The sequence below is a fragment of the Lithobates pipiens genome, unplaced genomic scaffold (assembly GCF_037356315.1).
Source record: "Lithobates pipiens isolate NorthernLeopardFrog02 unplaced genomic scaffold, aLitPip1_a1.2 Scaffold_25, whole genome shotgun sequence".
Taxonomy (NCBI): domain Eukaryota; kingdom Metazoa; phylum Chordata; class Amphibia; order Anura; family Ranidae; genus Lithobates; species Lithobates pipiens.
In genome coordinates, this window is record NW_027507787.1 from 128,326,869 (window position 1) to 128,345,756 (window position 18,888).

Consider the following 18,888-nt stretch of genomic DNA (forward strand, 5'->3'; position numbering starts at 1 on the left):
GGTTGTGGAGGCTTTTTAAATCCAGCACGGATCCCCCCTGGAGCTCCGCAGAGTACATTTTCACTCGTGCCAACACCTTTAGACACTGACAAAAAAACGGAGGTACTCCTGGAAGGAGGGGATATACAGGGGAGTCAACTTCCTTTATTGGGTGTGCCAGTGTCAACACCTGAACGTAGCTATAACCCACTAAGTAAATACTTGAGGCTCTGTGTCCTATGATGTACGATAAAGAAAGTAAATGTATTTTATAGAACAAAAAGTGGCAAATAATTGTGAAGTGGAAGGAAAATGACAAATGGTTTTAAATTTACCACTTAACAACCGGCCCATAGCCGAATAATGGCTTCATGGCGGTTGTTTAACTCTGAGAGGCCGTTAAATAACGGTCTCCCAGAATTCCGCTCTTGCGCGCCCCCTGGGGCGTGCACTCGAGAGCATTCGTGACCGCCGGGTCCTCATCGCGGCCGTTTACCACGTGATCGCTCCATCAAATGACGGAGCGATCAGTTGTAAACAAACCGGAGTCATGTTATGACACTGGTTCCTCCCTCCCCTCTCTGTACTGTTCGGTACAGCGGAGGGGGGAAGAGATCGGTGTCAGCAGCGCTGTGGGTTGCATTTGCAGTGCCCACATCGCTGCTCACCGAAATTTAACCGCTTAATTCCCTGCCAATACTCTGCAATAAATACCCTGCCAATACTCTGCAATACCCTGCCAGTACCCTGTAATTTTTTTTTTCAGGCTTCCCAGCCTAGAGGTGAGATGTGGGGTCTTATTGACCCCATATCTCACTGTAAAGAGAACCTGTCATGCCATATTCCTATTACAAGGGACGTTTACATTCCTTGTAATAGGAATGAAAGTGATCAAAAAATTTATTTTTGGGGAAAAAAAATGTCAAACTAAAATAAAGTAAAATGAACAATAAAAAAAGAAAAAATAAATAATTTAAAAAGAGCCCCTGTCCCCATGTGCTCGCATGCAGAAGCAAATGCATACGTAAGTCCCGCCCACATATGAAAATTGTGTTCAAACCACACATGTGAGGTATCGCTGTGATCGGTAGAGCGAGAGCAATAATTTTGGCCCTAGATCTCCTCCAACTCAAAACATGTAACCAGTAAAAAAAAAAAAATGTAAAGCGTCGCCTATGGGGATTTTTAAGTAGCGAAGTTTGGCGCCATTCCACGAGCGTATGCAATTTTGAAGGGTGAAATGTTAGGTATCTATTTACTCGGCGTAACTTCATCTTTCACATTATGCAAAAACATTGGGCTAACTTTACTGTTTTGTTTTTTTTAGCACAAAACTTTTTTCCCAAAAAAACACGTTCGAAAAATTGCTGTGCAAACACCGTGCGGGATAAAAAGTTGCAATGACCACCATTGTATTCTCTAGGGTCTTTGCTAAAAAAACATAATGTTTTGGGGTTCTATGTAATTTTCTAGCAAATAAATGATGATTTTTACATGTAGGAGAGAAATGTCAGAATTGGCCTGGGTGCTCCAGAATGCCTGATGGAGCTCCCTGCATGTGGCCACGCTGTGTAAAAGTCTCACACATGTGATATCGTCATACTCGGGAGTAATAGCAGAATGTGTTTTGGGGTGTAATTTGTGGTATGCATATGCTGCGTGTGAGAAATAACCTAATAATGACAATTTTGTGAAAAAAAATTGTAGGAAAAATGAAAACTTCAAAAAAACTCATCATGCCTCTTACTAAATACCTTGGATTGTCTTCTTTCCAAAAAGGGGTCATTTGGGGGGTATTTGTACTTTTCTGGCATGTTAGGGTCTCAAGAAATGTGATCAATTTTCAGATATTGGCACCATAGCTTGTGGACTCTAACTTTCACAAAGACCAAAAAATATCCACCAATTTGTACTTATTTTTACCAAAGATATGTAGTAGTATAAATTTTGGACAAAATTTATGAAGAAAAATTACTAATCTGCTAAATTTTATAACAGAAACAAAGAAAAATTCATTTTTTTTACAGAATTTTTGGTGTTTTTTCTTTTATAGCACAAAAAATAAAAAAACCCAGCGGTGATTAAATACCACCAAAAGAAAGCTCCATTTGTGTGAAAAAAAGGACAAAATTTCATATGGGTACAGTGTTGCATGACTGAGTAATTGTCATTCAAAATGTGAGAGCACCGAAAGCTGAAAATTGGTCTGGTTATTAAGGGTGTTTAAGTGCCCAGTGGTCAAGTGGTTAAAATAAATATCTGAAAAGTGTGATGCGCATTTGTATCCAGCCCCCTTTACCTCGATACCCTTAACTAAAATCTAGTGGAACCCACTGCCTTCAGGAGTCACCTAGAAGGTTTGCTAGAGAACCTCGGTGAACAAACAGCATCATGAAGGCCAAAGAACACACAAGACAGGTCAGGGATAACATTTTGGAGAAGTTTAAAGTAGGGTTATAAAAAAAATACCCCAAGCTTTGAACATCTCACGGAGCACTGTTCAATCCATCATCCAAAAATGGAAAGAGTATGGCACAACTGCAAACCTACCAAGACATGGCCGTAATTTAAAGGGGTATGAATACTTTTTCAAGGCACTGAGGGTGCGGTGTGTTACAGCATAAAATGTTAATGTGCAGCGTTCTGTGTATTCCCCAGAGTGCATTGTGTTAAGGTAGTCCATGGATATTCTGGCCCAAGTGACAGGATACTATACCTGGACCTATAATAGGTATGTGAAGTAGTGCAGTCCTCAGCAGGCATTTCACTGATTTCCATGGATTCCGACACTACCTTTTCATCAGGTGTAATGTCCATGGAAAGTTCTTGGCCTGTGCGGTCCTCTTGCTTTTTTTTGCTGCACAAAAGAACATGGACATATTTTAAATACATTCTGGCTATGGTTACATGGAGGAGTTAAGATTACATAGAATTATGGAGATGGTTAATTTGTTTTTTTAAAGTCGACTTAACAGGGGTCACTAGGGAACCACCTGAAAATCTCTGAATTGAGTTTCACACAAAGAAGATGGTGGATCAATCATGGTAATGCCCAGTGGTCTGTTAAATGCAAAACAGTGAATAAGTGGATCATTCCATTGGGGTCCAGGGTCTACCGGCTAAGGAAACTCTCCTCCCAGTTGGTTATTGCTACAGTGCATTGAGCTAGGAATCATGTTACATGTGCATTATGTTTGTTTGCCTTTAAATCATTGTACCCCTACCTCACTCCATACCTAGGGGAAGCCGTGTATATGTAGTCACATCCCCCTTCCTTATGATTTAGCTTTCATTCACCATGTGTTCTGATGGAGCTAGACATATTATTATTATAAGTTTTTAACCTATCCGATAATCATCTGTTAAGGTCTGCACAAGTTTTGATTGAACCTTTCTACAATCTGCAAAGTGTCTTTTGGATCAAGTCACTGTCTGTCAACTCTCCTGAGACTGTAAGTTATAGCTATCTCAGTTATTGAAATCACACACTTAATGCCTAGATTGGGGAGGCAGACCAAGGAGGAGTGCATTCATTTCTAGTGCACACAAGATCTTGAATGCTACCTGTGATTGACATTGCCCAATTGCTTGCAGTCAAAGAAACATCTGTAAATTTAAAGTGATAACATGCATGAGGTTGCAGAATGTCAATATATATATATAGCCGATTTCTTTGGCAATCAAAGTCCTTGGCACCAGCTGCGAAACTGGCATCCATGGTGATTACATAAGTTGCAATCGCAAAAGTCTGTCCTTTGAAAATGTTTTTCATAAAATATCAATCACTGAACAGAATATCATCCATCATCCACCTGCATCACTGGAATTTGTTGCAATTCCAGTGATGCAGGTTTTCCACTGTTACGGGTATTATTGGGCATATGGCGCTGCCTCCTGAAGCAAAACAAAATGCTAAATCTGAACTTTTTCCTCAGGTAAGAGTTATTTCAAGAACGGTGTTAAATGCATGGCTCATTTTTACTACAAATGTGATGGGAATCAAAGAAGCAAACCACATTAGGAGGGGAGGACTTGGATATAGAACTATACCAATAGAGAGTAACTCCAAAAAGGGAAAAACACACAGCAGTGTGATAGTCACGAAAATATTTTAATAGAATTTCCAACGTTGTCAATAGTGTTAAAAACAAAGAAAAAAAAAAACCTGGGCTCACAGGCATTACCCACTATCATACCAGCAGTCAACCATATGCAGGGATGAGGCACTTAGTTGAAAGCACTGATGGCCAAAGAATTGCTGAAACAATTATGAATCTAGCTAGAACAATGGTTTAGACACATTAAAAATAATCCTTGAAAACAATGAGGGGAACCAATCCATCCATATTGTGTGGACTGCTTGTTGATTAAACAAATGCCTGCAGTTGCTTAATATTAGGCAGCACCAATCCTGAACTTAGGAAGATAATTTGAAAAAACGGTGTTAAAACGTATGGCTCAATTATATTGCAAATGTAATGGGAGCTAAACAGTGTCAAAGTGTTTTTGTGCTTTAATAAATTGATTCATACGGTTTTACACTATTGGAGCACCTTTATTATTTTACACGTGGAATATTTGAATTTGCACAATGGATGATTGGAGCAGCGTTCACTACTCACTGTTTTGCTGATAAGCGCTTTAAGCCTGATATGAAAGTGCAGGCATTGGGAGTCGGTGAGTGCATTTTTTAAGCGAGTGGAATCACTGATCACTTTGATGTGGTGGATGGAATAAGAGGAGACATTACTTCAAAGGATACTTTTGGACACTCTCATAAACTTTATCTTAATTGTGTTTGTTCTGTGACACATTTATTTGGTTCACTTATCACAGGGTGACACAATTGTTGTTCTCACATATGTTGTTCATACCATTTATTTGTTGTCACGTTTCTTGGAGTTAGTTATAATTTATAGTTAAGCGCCACTATTTTTCCTTTTTTTCTGATTTTAGTTTTAAAAAGGTAAAATACGATTTGCACTTTACATTTTTTCAAGTGGCAGCTCTAGTTGAGGGAGCAGGCTTTGTCTAGGCGCAGCAGTGGGTATTTAGATAAAGGGTGGAAATTTTTGGAATACCTGCAGTTTTTGTAATGTTTTCAAGTTATTTCACCGAATCTTGGTTTGATTCACTATATCTCCCTGTGGACAGATCTACAAAACTGATCAGGCCATATATTAAGAAGGTAGACTGCTCAAACATACTGTACCATGTGACTGGTTTAGACATTTAGGGCAAAAAATTCTCACTAGATGGTTTTTCCATCCTTTATTAGATGATTTTTTTTAAAACAGACATTAACAAGAGAGGTGTGGTGGTTGTCGATGACATCAAATAAGAGCACGGGCTGACTGGCAACATTTGGCCCAGGGAGTACAACCCAGAAACGAAGTAAGACTAGGCGCCCCCCCCCCCCCCTTCCTGATCTCGCTCTTCCTTGTCTCCTCCTGACCCCATCCCAGGCCGAAGCTCCGCTCCATGTACACTCTACTCACCAGGTGGGTTTAGCGGGACGGTGCCTGCTGCAAGAACTTCAGGTTCCGGAACTGGCAGGCAGGGGGGTGGCCCGGGTTGGGGCTGGCTGGGGGAGGAAAGCCTCCGGTGGAGCATGGAGCTGGTCTCTGTTTTCTCTAGGCATACACCTTCCTCTTCACCAGAAAGGCCTTTAGGCATGTCTGCGTCAGAAGAGGTGCAGGCTTTTTACAGGGCATTAGAGCAGCCAGGGTGCAGTTGCCCCCCTGCCCTCTGGCCCAGTTTGCCCCTGAATCAGAGCAAGCACAGCTGAAGACTTTGTACCCAAAAATCTGTTTCCACCTTGGAAAACAGTTGGAATGTGATGAGGCATTTGTTACCTGCTGTCTCTCCTTTCTTGGAAACCAATTTGATGACCAGCTGATCCAGTAGGAAAAGGCTCATCATCCATGATCTCAAAAAAAAATCTAATATCTTCCTGCATGATGACCTGCATAATTTGTTAGTGTATCTAAATCTGCTAACACCATTAACACTACCCCAGCCCCCCAGACTGACAAAGCTGTTGGCTGATTTGCCTCATGTGCTCATTCCTCCAGAGTTGTGTCTCACTAATACAGGAGAGGTTTGTTACTGGCCAAATCACCAGGTGAAAACAGGGGAAAAAAGCAGGAGGGAAAAAAAATATAGGATTTTTATTACAGCTTACCTGTAAAAATCCTTTTCTTGGAGTACATCATGGGACACAGCCTTAAGTAATTACTTAATGGATTATGGGCCACCTTCAGGTGTTGACACTGGTAAAACCAATCAAAGGAAGTTTACTCCCTATATAAACCCTCCTCCTTCCAGGAGCACATCAGTTTTTGTAGCAAAGCAATATACGTGTACCCTAAAAAAGAGGGGAGGGACTTAGGACCCTCCGGCAGAATAAATAAGACATCAGTCTTACGAATCAGAGTAGTTTTCTTTAAATAGATTTTCACTGCTCTCACCACATCAAGACAATGTAGAGATCTTTCTTCCCTGGAACATGGTTTTGGAAAAAAAACGGAAATTACTTTTGGCAAAAAACCTGGACAAGGGCGTAACACCACTCTGTCCTCATGAAAGTATGGCTCTTTACAAGAAAGAGCAGCCAATTCTGCAACCCTCATTGCTGAGGATATACAGTGCCTTGTGAAAGTATTCTGCCCCCTTGAACTTTTCAACCTTTTGCCACATTTCAGGCTTCAAACATAAAGATATTACATTTATTTTTTTGTGAAGAATCACCAACAAGTGGAACGAAATCTATAGGATAATTTAAACTTTTTTAGCAAATAAAAAACTGAAAAGTGGTGCGTGCAAAATTATTCGGCCCCTTTACTTTCAGTGCAGCAAACTCACTCCAGAAGTTCAGCGAGGATCTCTGAATGATCCAATGTTGTCCTAAATGACTGATGGTGATAAATAGAATCCACCTGTGTGTAATCAAATCTCTGTATAAATGCACCTGCTCTGTGATAGTCTCAGGGTTCTGTTGAAAGCGCAGAGAGCATCATGAAGACCAAGGAACACACCAGGCAGGTCCGTAATACTGTTGTGGAGAAGTTTAAAGCCGGATTTGGATACAAAAAGATTTCCCAAGCTTTAATCATCCCAAAGAGCACTGTGCAAGCGATCATTTTGAAATGGGAGTATCAGACCACTGCAAATCTACCAAGACCTGGCCGTCCCTCTAAACTTTCAGCTCAGACAAGGAGAAGACTGATCAGAGATGCAGCCAAGAGGCCCATGATCACTCTGGATGAACTGCAGAGAACTACAGCTGAGGTGGGAGAGTCTGTCCATAGGACAACAATCAGTCGTACACTGCACAAATCTGGCCTTTATGGAAGAGTGGCAAGAAGAAAGCCATTTCTCAAAGATATCCATAAAAAGTCTCATCTAAAGTTTGCCACAAGCCACCTGGGAGACACACCAAACATGTGGAAGAAGGTGCTCTGGTCAGATGAAACCAAAATCGAACTTTTTGCCCACAATGCAAAACGATATGTTTGGCGTAAAAGCAACACAGCTCATCAACCTCAACACACCATCCCCACTGTCAAACATGGTGGTGGCAGCATCATGGTTTGGGCCTGCTTTTCTTCAGCAGGGACAGGGAAGATGGTTAAAATTGAGGGGAAGATGGATGCAGCCAAATACAGGACCATTCTGGATGAAAACCTGTTGGAGTCTGCAAAAGACCTGAAACTGGGACGAAGATTTATCTTCCAACAAGACAATGATCCCAAACATACAGCAAAATCTACAAAAGGAATGGTTCACAAATAAACGTATCCAGGTGTTAGAATGGCCAAGTCAAAGTCCAGACCTGAATCCAATCGAGAATCTGTGGAAAGAGCTGAAAACTGCTGTTCACAAACGCTCTCCATCCAACCTCACTGAGCTCGAGCTGTTTTGCAAGGAAGAATGGGCAAGAATTTCAGTCTCTCAATGTGCAAAACTGGTGGCTCTACAAATTATTAACGCAAGGGGGCCGAATAATTTTGCACGCCCCACTTTTCATTTTTTTATTAGTTAAAAAAGTTTCAAAAATCCAATAGATTTCGTTCCACTTTACAATTGTGTCCCACTTGTTGGTGATTCTTCACAAAAAATAAAAATTTTATATCTTTATGTTTGAAGCCTGAAATGTGGCAAAAGGTTGAAAAGTTCAAGGGGGCCGAATACTTTCGAAAGGCACTGGAGCAAACAAAAATACCAACTTCCTTGTCAGAAGGACTAAGGGAATCTGTTGTATTGGTTCAAATGGCTGTTTTTGTAACACAGACAAAAATTACGTTCAAGTCCCAAGGGTTCAAGGGAGATCTGACGGGTGGATTAAAGCCGCGTCTCCCCTTGTATAAAGCCCCGGACTAAAGAATAAGTAGCAAGTGGTCTTTGAACTAAGAACGATAAAGCTGAGAGTTGACCTTAAATTTCAAGGCCAATTTAATTTTGACCCCTAATTGTAAAAAGGCAAGAATTCTGCCTATGATATCTCTCCGAGGGTGCTAACCCTTGGATTCACACCAGGAAATATAAGTCTTCCAGACTCTATAATATATAGTTCTAGAAGCTGGCTTCCTAGCATTAATCGGGGTAGAGATAACTGACCCGGAAGGACCACATTTCTTTAGAATATGGGTTTCAATAGCCAAGCCATTAAATTTAGAGACTGTAAGGAAGGATGGAATATCGGTCCCTGAGAGAGCAGATCTGGCTGTGGTGGGAGGGACCATGGGCCCTCCACTGCCATCTTTATGATTTCTGCGTACCATGACCTTCTGGGCCATGCTGGTGCCACCAGAATTATCAACTTTCTTTCCAGCTTGATCCTGCAAATAAGTTGAGGCAGCAACTGAATAGGGGGAATCAATGCATAGATCAGTGAGAACTGATCCCATGGGGTCACTAACGCATCCTTTTGGCATGCGAATGGATCTCTTGTTCTGGCCACAGAGTTCCCCCATCTTTGACAAACAGCCCGAAATATATTGGGGTGACAAGTCCATTCCCCTGGGAATAACTGGTGGCAACTTAAGTAGTCCGCCTGCCAATTCTCTACTCCTGGAATGAAGATTGCAGAAAAGCATGGTACATTCCTTTTTGCCCTCTCTTTGTGCTGAGAGACTTTTGGTGCCCCCTTGGTGATTGATATAGACCACAGCTGTGGTATTGTTGGATTGAATCCTGACAGGACAAGCTTGTAACCTGAAAGTCCAGGCCTTTAGAGCCAGACGTACTGCCCAAATGTCTAGAATATTGATGGGCAAGATTCTTTCGGTTCTATCTGTCTTTTTTAGTACTGCTCCCCAGCCTGAAACTGTTGTTACCACTTTCCAGATGGTCTGAAGGATTTTCCTTTCAGCAGATTCTAGGTTAATGACCAGCAAGTGAAACTTTGGGCCACACTTGGGGACAGCCACATTTGTAAGTCTAAAGCTTGAATTGTTTTGTTCCAAGCAGACAGGATACTGTTTTGCAACAGTCTTGAATGGAACTCAATATAGGGAACGTCTTTGAATAAAGCTACCATGGTTCCTAGCAACCTCATGCAGAGGCGAATGGAGGGATTGCCATTTGACCTGACCAGCTCTCTTATGGAATTGATTTTTGCTTGAGGCAAGAACACCCTTTCCTGGGCTGTGTCTATGATCAGTAGCTTTTTTAGCGGTATTAAGGAAGATTTCTCTAGTTTGAGACTCTAACCCAAACTTTTCCAATAGTTGTTTGTAGTGCGTACGTTTTGCTCCAAAACGAGTCACTGATTGATCTAGAAGTAATAGATTGTCTAGGTACACTACGACTGTTATGCCCTGTGCCCTTAACCTGGCTAGAGGTGGGGCCAGCATTTCGGTGAACACCCGAGGTGCTGTAGATAGCCAAAAGGGCAGGGCTACAAATTGGAAATGCTGCTGTTCTAACTGGAACCACAGAAACTTTTGATCAGCAGGAAAAATAGGGACAAGTAGATATGCATCCCTGATGTTGATTGACACCAGAAGACTTCTTCCTAGGATAGAAACTACCGACCTGATTGTCTCCACGCGAAAGGAATTGATTTAGTTTAACATAGTTAGTCAGGTTGAAAAAAGACAAGTCCATCCAGTTCAACCTTAATTTGTTAGTTTTCTTAGATCTAGAATGGGTCAGACATCTCCATTTGGTTTTGGTACCATGAAAATATTTGAAAAAAACCCCAGACCTTGCTTTTTTTGGGTATCTGTATGATCACCCCTTGAGATATTAATCTACCATGCCACGGGGCAGACTGAGAGGAGGATGCAGCGCAGCGTGCGGACGTGACGCGCTGGAGATGAGGGGAGGGGCCAGGTGATGCCGATGGAGAGTGTGTTGTGAGGGAGCTGAGACAAGCGACAGCGTGAAGGATGGCCGTACGGGGTGAGAGCCCGGGAGGACCGCGTGTGAATGCCTGCTGATCCCGCCGGTCCCATTGACGGCCCGTCACCCCCCCACTCCTGCCCCCCCTTGCTAATACGGAAGCCTGTGTGCAGGCAGAGAAGTGGCGGTATAGAGAGCGAGCTGGAGCGGTGAGCCCCTGCATGGACCGGGAGTGTCTGGAAGTCTGAGGACTGAGGTGGCTTTTCTCATGCAATATAACCAACAATCATCTGATAAACATCCATCCTGGTTGGGTAAGAGACCCTGGAGTTCAGGGTAGCTGACTATTAACTGTCTATTTCCGTTGATTCACCCCCTCTCCCCCCCCCCCCCCCCCCGGGATGTGAGGGGTGGATATAAAAGGGAAAAAAGTGCTACTCTGCTACTATCCAAAGACTGTATTGATACTTAAAGCCGTCAGTAGCGATTCTTTTTACTTTTTTAATCCTACTCCATCCCATCAAACTTGGCAAATTGATGAAAAAGTGATAGTATGCTGATTTTCAGAGACTGATAATTAAAAAAACTATATATACAATAAGTCTGCGGGTAACCCCATGAGGCGAGCGGGAGGGTGGGAGTGGATGGGATATGTGTGGGCTCCCCCCCTTGTCGCCCCCTTTTGGGGGGCGGGGGAGATACGAGGTAAGAATTTTGAGTATGTTGAGCTCCGAAAAGACAGTGGGGTTCCTATGGATCTCTCCAGGTGTAAGGAGGGAGTTCCTGGGGGGATCTGAGACTGAATCGGCAGGACCTGCGTTCCATCCTCAGGAGTAGGTGTCCCCATGAGTATCAGTTTAGATCCCTAACGTGAGATATAGGGCTGGAACGGCCGTGGGAGGGGGATGGGGAGGGGGGTATGTATTGCACCTCAGTTAACTATGTGGAAAGAAGGGGGACCCCTGGTAGCAAGTAGCTGGACCCAACATAGAGCCAGGTAGATGACAGTGCTAAAATATATGACATATAATGTGTGGGGATTGAGCTCGTATGGGAAGAGATTTAAAACCCTCAAAGAAATTAAACAGCGATCCGTAGATGTAATTTTTATGCAGGAGACTTACTTAACCCAGCAGTCAAATATTAAAATGTGTTCAAGGGATTATCCCACCTGGTTCTATGGTGACTCCCCGATAAGGGGGGCAAAGGGGGTGGCAATTGGATTTTCGGAAAGGGTTAAATTTAAGATATTAGATAGAAAGACTGACCCAGAGGGACGCTTTATGTTTATTAAAGGTAAAATGGGGAAGGCGATATATACCCTGGTCAATTTATACTGTCCAAATAAGAACCATATACGTTTTTTTCAAGAGAATTTTTACCATATTGGAGGGATTCCGGACAGGAACGGTGGTCCTGGCGGGTGACCTAAATTTCTGGCTGGATCCTTTGTTGGATAGTACGTCGAGTGCACAGGGGAGGAGGAGTAAGGTACAAATTAAAAGGATAAAATCTAAACTGCATCAAGTCCAGTTAATGGATGCTTGGAGGAAAAAACATGATGGTGTTCGAGACTATACCTTTTTCTCCCCTGTGCACGGGACCTATTCAAGGTTGGATTACTTTTTTGTAGATCATAAAGTATTGGAGGAGGTAGGGGAGGTTAAGATTGATATAATAATATCTGACCATGCCCGGTCACTATGGAGATGGGGACCCCTGGGATCCAAAGGATACCGTATACATGGCGGCTTAATGAAAGTCTATTATTGGATGAAGAGGTGGTAGCCGAAATACGGAAAGAAATAGAGTTTTATTTTCTGAACAATGATAAGGGGGAAATAGCACATAATATTCTTTGGGAAGCGCATAAGGCATAAGAGGGATCCTTATCTCCATAGGGGCCAGGGGAAAAAAAGGGAAGAAGAATTGAGTATTAAAAAACTTACGGAAGAAATTTATGGTCTAGAATTACAACATAAAAATCGGGGGGGCTGTCACAGGTATTCTTCTATGAGTTGGTCAGCAAAAGAGAAGAATTAAAAGATATCATGGAAGGGGTGGCCAGGAAGGAGATTAACAGGATATCACGGAACCAATTTTTATGGGGAAATAAGCCCAGTAAGCAATTAGCCAGGATGGTGAAGAAGAAGAGAGGTTAATTATATTGAGAACATTTTGAACAAGTCCGGGGGCCCCGTTTTTACCACAAAAGAAATAGCACAAGAATTTAGAAACTATTATGAGGCCTTATATACTGTAAGGAAGCATAATCAGGAAGGACAGGAAATGGAAGGACAGAAAATGGAAGTAAAGATATGGGATTTCTGTGAGAGCAGTAGGTTATTTAAACTACCAGAGCACGATAGGGATGATATGGATAGTCCAATAATGGAGAAAGAAATATATCAAGTCCTGGAAAAATCTCCCCCGGGCAAGAGCCCGGGTCCGGACGGCTTTACAACTTTTTATTTAAAAAAGTTTAAAGACATCCTGGTCCCTAAGCTATGTAGATATTGGAACAGACGTGTTGTTGGCTTCAATAACGCTAATCTTAAAGGAAGGGAAAGATGATAAACTATGCTCTAGTTACAGGCCGATCGCGATTTTAAATGCAGATACTAAACTTTATGCAAGTGTATTGGCGAACAGATTGGAGAGGATGAGTAAGCTGGTCCATCCGGACCAGACCGGATTTATTTCAGGAAATGAGGGCCAGGACAATGGAACACAGGCTCTGTTGCCGTTACAGGCAGCAAAGGACAAAGGAAGCCCCAGCCTATTCCTGTCAATTGATGCTGAAAAAGCCTTTGACAGGGTAGACTGGGGCTTTATGTGGAAAGTCCTGGAATTAATGGGGATAGGGCCCGGGATGATCAGTTGGAGATATTAATCTGTCTAGTGCCTGAAACAGAAATTGTTTTTCCACTGGATCTTTGGGAACGCTTGATCTCAGGAAACGAGATGGTGGAAAATCCCGAAATTCCAGCTTGTACCCCAGCATTACTGTGGAGATGACCCATCTGTCCTGAATTTCCTCCCCCCCCCCACTTCTGAAAATTGCAGCCGTCTTCCCCCCTCCTTGGTGAGGGGGGGGTTGCCTCTATATGATGAAGCTTTAGGATTCTGTTTTGCAGATTTCCTACCCAAGGGTTTCTTTTAAGCCTGGGTCTGACCCTGAGGTTTTCTTAGAGTCTAACCGGCAGAGGACGTCGCCACTGGCGCAGGGGAAAGAGCCTGTTTAAATGAAGGGCGTTTATATATATATTTTTTTTTACCAGCCAAAAGAAATTACTTTTCCCAGCAGAAACGGTCTTGATATATTTATCCAAGTCTTCTCCAAACAGTCACTCCCCATGAAAGGGGAACCCAGTTAGGAGGTTTTTACATGGCGTTTCAGCTGACCAATTTTTCAATCACAGGATTCTGTGTATATGTACAAGCATAAGGCTGGATGCCTGGTGAATGGAGTCTTTAATGGCATCTATGGCAAAACATAATGCCTTATGTAGTTCAACCAAACCCCGAGCTTGTTGTGTAGGAAGCTCTCTAAAGGACCTGTTTAAATTGGTCCTTTAGGTACTGGCAGACACCTATTGCGGCAACTGCGGGCTGAGTGATGGCACCTGCTATGGAAAAAGCTGATTTTATCAGGGATTCCAACTTCTTATCTGTTGGATCCTTAAGCATCTGTGCATTGTCTATGGGACAAGTTAAGTTATTATTCACATTGAAAATCGCAGCGTCAATTGCTGGTACTTTCCATCTTTTGGAGAATTTCTCCTCCAGAGGATAGAGAATAGAAAACCTCTTAGGAGGGAAAAAAATGTTTATCCAGTTTATCCCATTCCGCAAAAATAAGCTGTTGAAGTAATGCATGTGCAGGAAATGCATGCAAAGGATGGGAAGGTTTTAAAGAACTTAAGAAAGAAGACAAGTTTTCATGAGACTCTGTTAGAGGCAGAATGAAAGTGGAACAAAATATTTCTGTACGAGATTGGATCAGCAATTTTTCATATTGAGAAGCTGAAAAAGGTTCATCTACCGCTGTTTCCTCTGCAGAAGAATCATCGGTTTGTTTCTCTTCCTGGTCGATTGAGGTTAAAACCTCATTGTGTGCCCACTGTTCCCCTTGTGAAGCTGAAGCGGGGGAGGGGGACCTAGTATGCTTCCTATCCATTTGAATGGAAGGTGCGATTAAAGCCACTAATCTTTCTTCCAGACCCTGAAGGGAGGAGGAAACTGCATCTTTAGTCACGTATACAAGTGCTGAGATGTGAGAAGCAGCTGCTCCATCAATTTGATCCAATGGTTCATCCCGAGTTGCCATAATTGGTAATTCATGCCAGGATGACAGCATGGAAATACAGCTGGAAATCCCAATGCCTGGGGGTGAAACCTTTATTCTTTTGGCTTTTGTGGTGTTTTTTTTGGCAGGCATAGTCCCAAGTACAAAAACAGAGGCGCTGTACCAATTGCACTAAATCGCTGAAAATAGTCGTGACTTTTAAAGCTGCTATAAAGTTTAGCCTAGTGCTGGAAAAAAAGAGTGTCCTTCCTGTATCAGGAATGCAGTTTTGCAACCCATACGTGTGCAGGCAGAGGAGAGACTGACACAGCTGTATTTATCAGTTATTAACCTGCCGTGCAGCCTCGAGGACGTTTCATGGCACCTGCATTAGGTCCCGCCCCCTCCAGAAAAATGACACCCCTTTTTAATTTAAAATGTCTCCTGCGCCTCAGCGTGATATCTTTCAGGTTCCAGACCCAACACGGGGGGGGGGGGGGGCGTCTGAGCCTCCTGCTGTGTAAAAATACAGCTTACAGTAACAAACTATAGCGGTAAAATAGGGGGACCTTCTGCATCTCCCACAGCTTGGGAGGGGGTAATGTAAGGGGGGTGCAGCGCTGCTGTCCCCCTAACCCTCTGGTCCCATCAAGGGAAGTAAAAAGAAATTTTTTGCAGATTTGTTTTCACCTTGCAAAATCTCCTTCCACACACTGTGCAGCCAGACATGGAACTGAGCAAACAGTGGAACAACAGAGTAAGGTATGTGCATAGACTCCATTTAGTGGATATTTTAAGGCATGACAACATTTTTTCCTTAAATGAAAGAAAATGCATAAACGTTTTTAATATCTAAGCTTTCTTCTCTTACCCTGTCCTCGCCGCAGGATTTTGCTGAATTAACAGAAAATCCAACTTTCACCCATCACGGCGGGCAACGTTTAGCAAACCTTCAAGGACTGGGTCTGTAAAAACGGGGGTCCAACTGCCTTGGGCCATGTACAAGCACCCAATTAGGAAGCTTAAGGTAATGTAACAAGACCTAAGCCCTGGGTTCCTGCCCTACAAAGAGGCATTACAGGCAAACCTCGTGCTTCGGATACGAGGTCCCAGGTACCATCCATCTTAGGCCTCAGTGGCACTTCTGGATGGATCTGGCTTCTTTTTATGGAGGAATTTAAATCCAGCATGGATCCCTCCTGGAGCTCCTCAGAGCACTTCTTCACTTGTGACCAAAACCTTAGGCACTGGCGAAAAAACAAATGTGCTCCTGGAAGGAGGAGGGGTTATATAGGGAATTAACTTCTTTTGATTGGGTTTACCAGTGTCAACACTTAAAGGTGGCCCATAATGTAATATGTTATGTAATTACTTAAGGCTGTGTCCCATGATGTACGATAAAGAAACAGATGTAGCCACCACATCTAATGATTGGGAAGCTGCAATATAATACACTTTTGGTTTTGGGTTTAATATAGCTTTAATGTTTACAAATTACCGTATTTTCTTTTAGTTTGTTAGCAGTTTATCGCATCATTACCAAGCAATACCTACCACAGCACAATTGCTGTTCTGGAAGATTTAGAGATTTGTCCTTAAAACACATTTATAACCAATAGAGGTTTTTGATCAGATTCTGGTTAATGAGCAATTATTCTATATAAAAAGAAATGATAATGCAAACTCACTTCATAGATTTCTTAGGCTTGTCAAATCGGAAGTCAGAAGGATACAGGTGTGTCCTGACTAAATGGTCTTTACGCTCCCTAGAGGTTTTGAATTTCTCCACACATCCTTCAACCAAACACTGGAACTAGACACAAAAAAAAATTAAAATAAAAATCACGTTTACTACACAATAAGCATGATTAATTATGGTTCATAAAATTGCAAAACCGCAACTACTAATAGATAAGCACATGACATTAATAGGGCAAATAGCTAGGTTGTCAACCTGCACTTGGCACGTTTGTATGCATGAGATAGAGATAGATAGATAGATAGATATATGAGAGAGATATATAAATAAATATATATTCTGGGGTCCCTCAGAAGCGCTCCTGGCTTCTAGAGTGCCCCCTCGGAGAGCTACTTACCATGGGGGCACTCATGCAGGCACGCTCCCGAGTCCTGCGTCCATTGACACAGACAGCAGGACTCGGCCCTGCCCCTGGATCCCATGTCGCTGGATTTGATTGACAGCAGTGGGAGCCAATTGCTTCTTCTGCTAGCAATCTTTCCAATGCAGACCTGAGATAGCGGTTGAAGCTGATGTGCTCGCACCTGTTGCTGGTTCAGGTTCAGGTAAGAAAAAGCGGGGGCCTGGGAAATGCTGCACTACAGGTTTTTCATCTTAATGCAAAGCATTCATTAAGGTGAAAAACCTCAAGAGTTTACAACCCCTTGAACATGTGCGGCCGCTGGGAGTGCTGAATAAGCTGTATGAAAGCTAAGGCTAAATATAGTTTACAGCACTGTTCTGGGTTCAAGATTAGACCTTCCTCCACAAAATTGTTTTGGTGCGAGTGAGGCTCAGTTATGCATAAGTAGCATTGCATTCTATCAATAAATTCAAAGCTTCCTTTGATTTGCTGAGTCAGAGAGGCGGGCTTATGTCGTCAATATCTGACAGCGCCAGTCAGAGGAAGCTTAGTATTAATCGCTAGAATGCAAAGCTGACAAAGAATGGCTGAACGCCACTCAGACTAAAGCTATTTTGTTCCAAGTGTGAGACAGGAAGGTCTTGTCTCGCACACAGAACACAGTGCTATATGCGGATTGTGTTTATACAGAATGCCCAGTGGCTGCATGTTAATGAGGGAAATAGTTTGTTCTGGGCCAGCTTGGCCCAAACCATTTATACGGAAACTAAAGCTGGTGATCAGATTTAAATGGTCTTCGTTTTGTGTCAATGAACATTAGATTTGTCCAGATGAAAATTAGTAACCCAGAAAAGAAAATGCTGCTTTAAACTTTGATGTAAACATATACAGGGAGATAAAGCATAATGTACTGGGATGGGAAGATTTTGGTGCAAGCATTTGGAGGCAGTGCACCTTGGATTACTTGGGATAAGTTAGGTGGGATGATGCCATTTTTGTTGTGATTGTTACTAGAATAATGATTTTAGCTAATATAAGGTTAAAGTGGCATTAAACTCAAGAAACGGAATTATATTTTATACCTCAATTGGTAATGATCTGTGCCCCTTCTAATATCAGTGTCGAACAGTACATCAATAAAAATAAACTCAAAATTGCCACAGCCGTAACTTTGCTATTGAGGGTGACTACGTTCCCTCTACATGGTTGCAATGTATGTGGAAACAAACACCTTCCTCTACTTTCTCCTGACATGAACTACAGCAACACTGGCTGATACAACCAGTACCGGCACACAGAAAATGCCCATATTTAAATTCTCTGCCCACACAGCACTTCCCATCTGACTTCAGTGACAGCTGGAACAGGAACAGAACTGTTTGAGTCATGATTTCTGACTCGTGTTTGATGCTGGTTCTCAGCTTGAAGTAAATGAAAGGCAATACATGCACGATTGATTTGGCAGGTGCTGGGCTTTGTGCTTTTAGTAGAGCCATGCACGTGACTGCAATATATGTGCACTGCTTGCACACACAGACAGGAAATTAAGCTAAAAGGAGCCAGGGTCGCACAGAGATGAAATAAAAAAAATAAAAAAAAATAAGAAGAAGAAGAAAGGAAAAGGGATGTGAATTTGTTGGCACTTTTAAAGTCTTTAACACGTAGTGCACAAAAATATGGCCCAAAACGCACCGCTCAGAGCTACAAATGAATAACCCTCTTAAGGTAGTGAATGTCAAAGTTACAGTTTATAGTCTTAAATCATAAAATAGCAGCTGCTAAACATAAAACAAATGGCAATTAAAAATAGTCAAGTATCATGCGACTTTTAAATCACCATAGCAGCACTTGTCACTCTTTGCATACATGATACTTCTTATGTCCAATTCCTTATACAAGAAAAAAAGCCCTTGAAGTGGTTTCAGGTGAATAAATCAGAATTTTCTTATAGGTGATAAAAGTTCTTAAAGAGGAAGTAAACTCTCCCACTGCCCAAATCGCATATTACTTACTGTTTAAAGAAACTTTAAAAATCTTGTTTCCAGGGGTTAGGCAGCACCATCTTAAGTATTATTTTCTGAGTCCACAGTGGAGTGTATTTCCACCCTTACATTGAGCACTTCCTGTACTGTTAACCAAGCTTCTTGCTCAATCCAACGTTTCTATGGAAAC

The 18,888-nt window shown here is 42.3% G+C and overlaps 1 protein-coding gene across 1 annotated transcript in view; it reads right to left on the minus strand.

Annotated features, from left to right (window-relative positions):
* Window positions 1–18,888, minus strand: part of ZNF511 (zinc finger protein 511) — a 52,058-nt gene that overhangs the window by 12,806 nt on the left and 20,364 nt on the right. Inside the window, exons 4-5 of the mRNA XM_077454861.1 lie at window positions 16,303–16,427; window positions 2,696–2,836 (exon numbers count right to left, since the gene is read on the minus strand). Of these exons, the coding sequence (XP_077310987.1) occupies window positions 2,696–2,836; window positions 16,303–16,427 (266 nt within the window). The remainder of the gene's footprint in view (window positions 1–2,695; window positions 2,837–16,302; window positions 16,428–18,888) is intronic.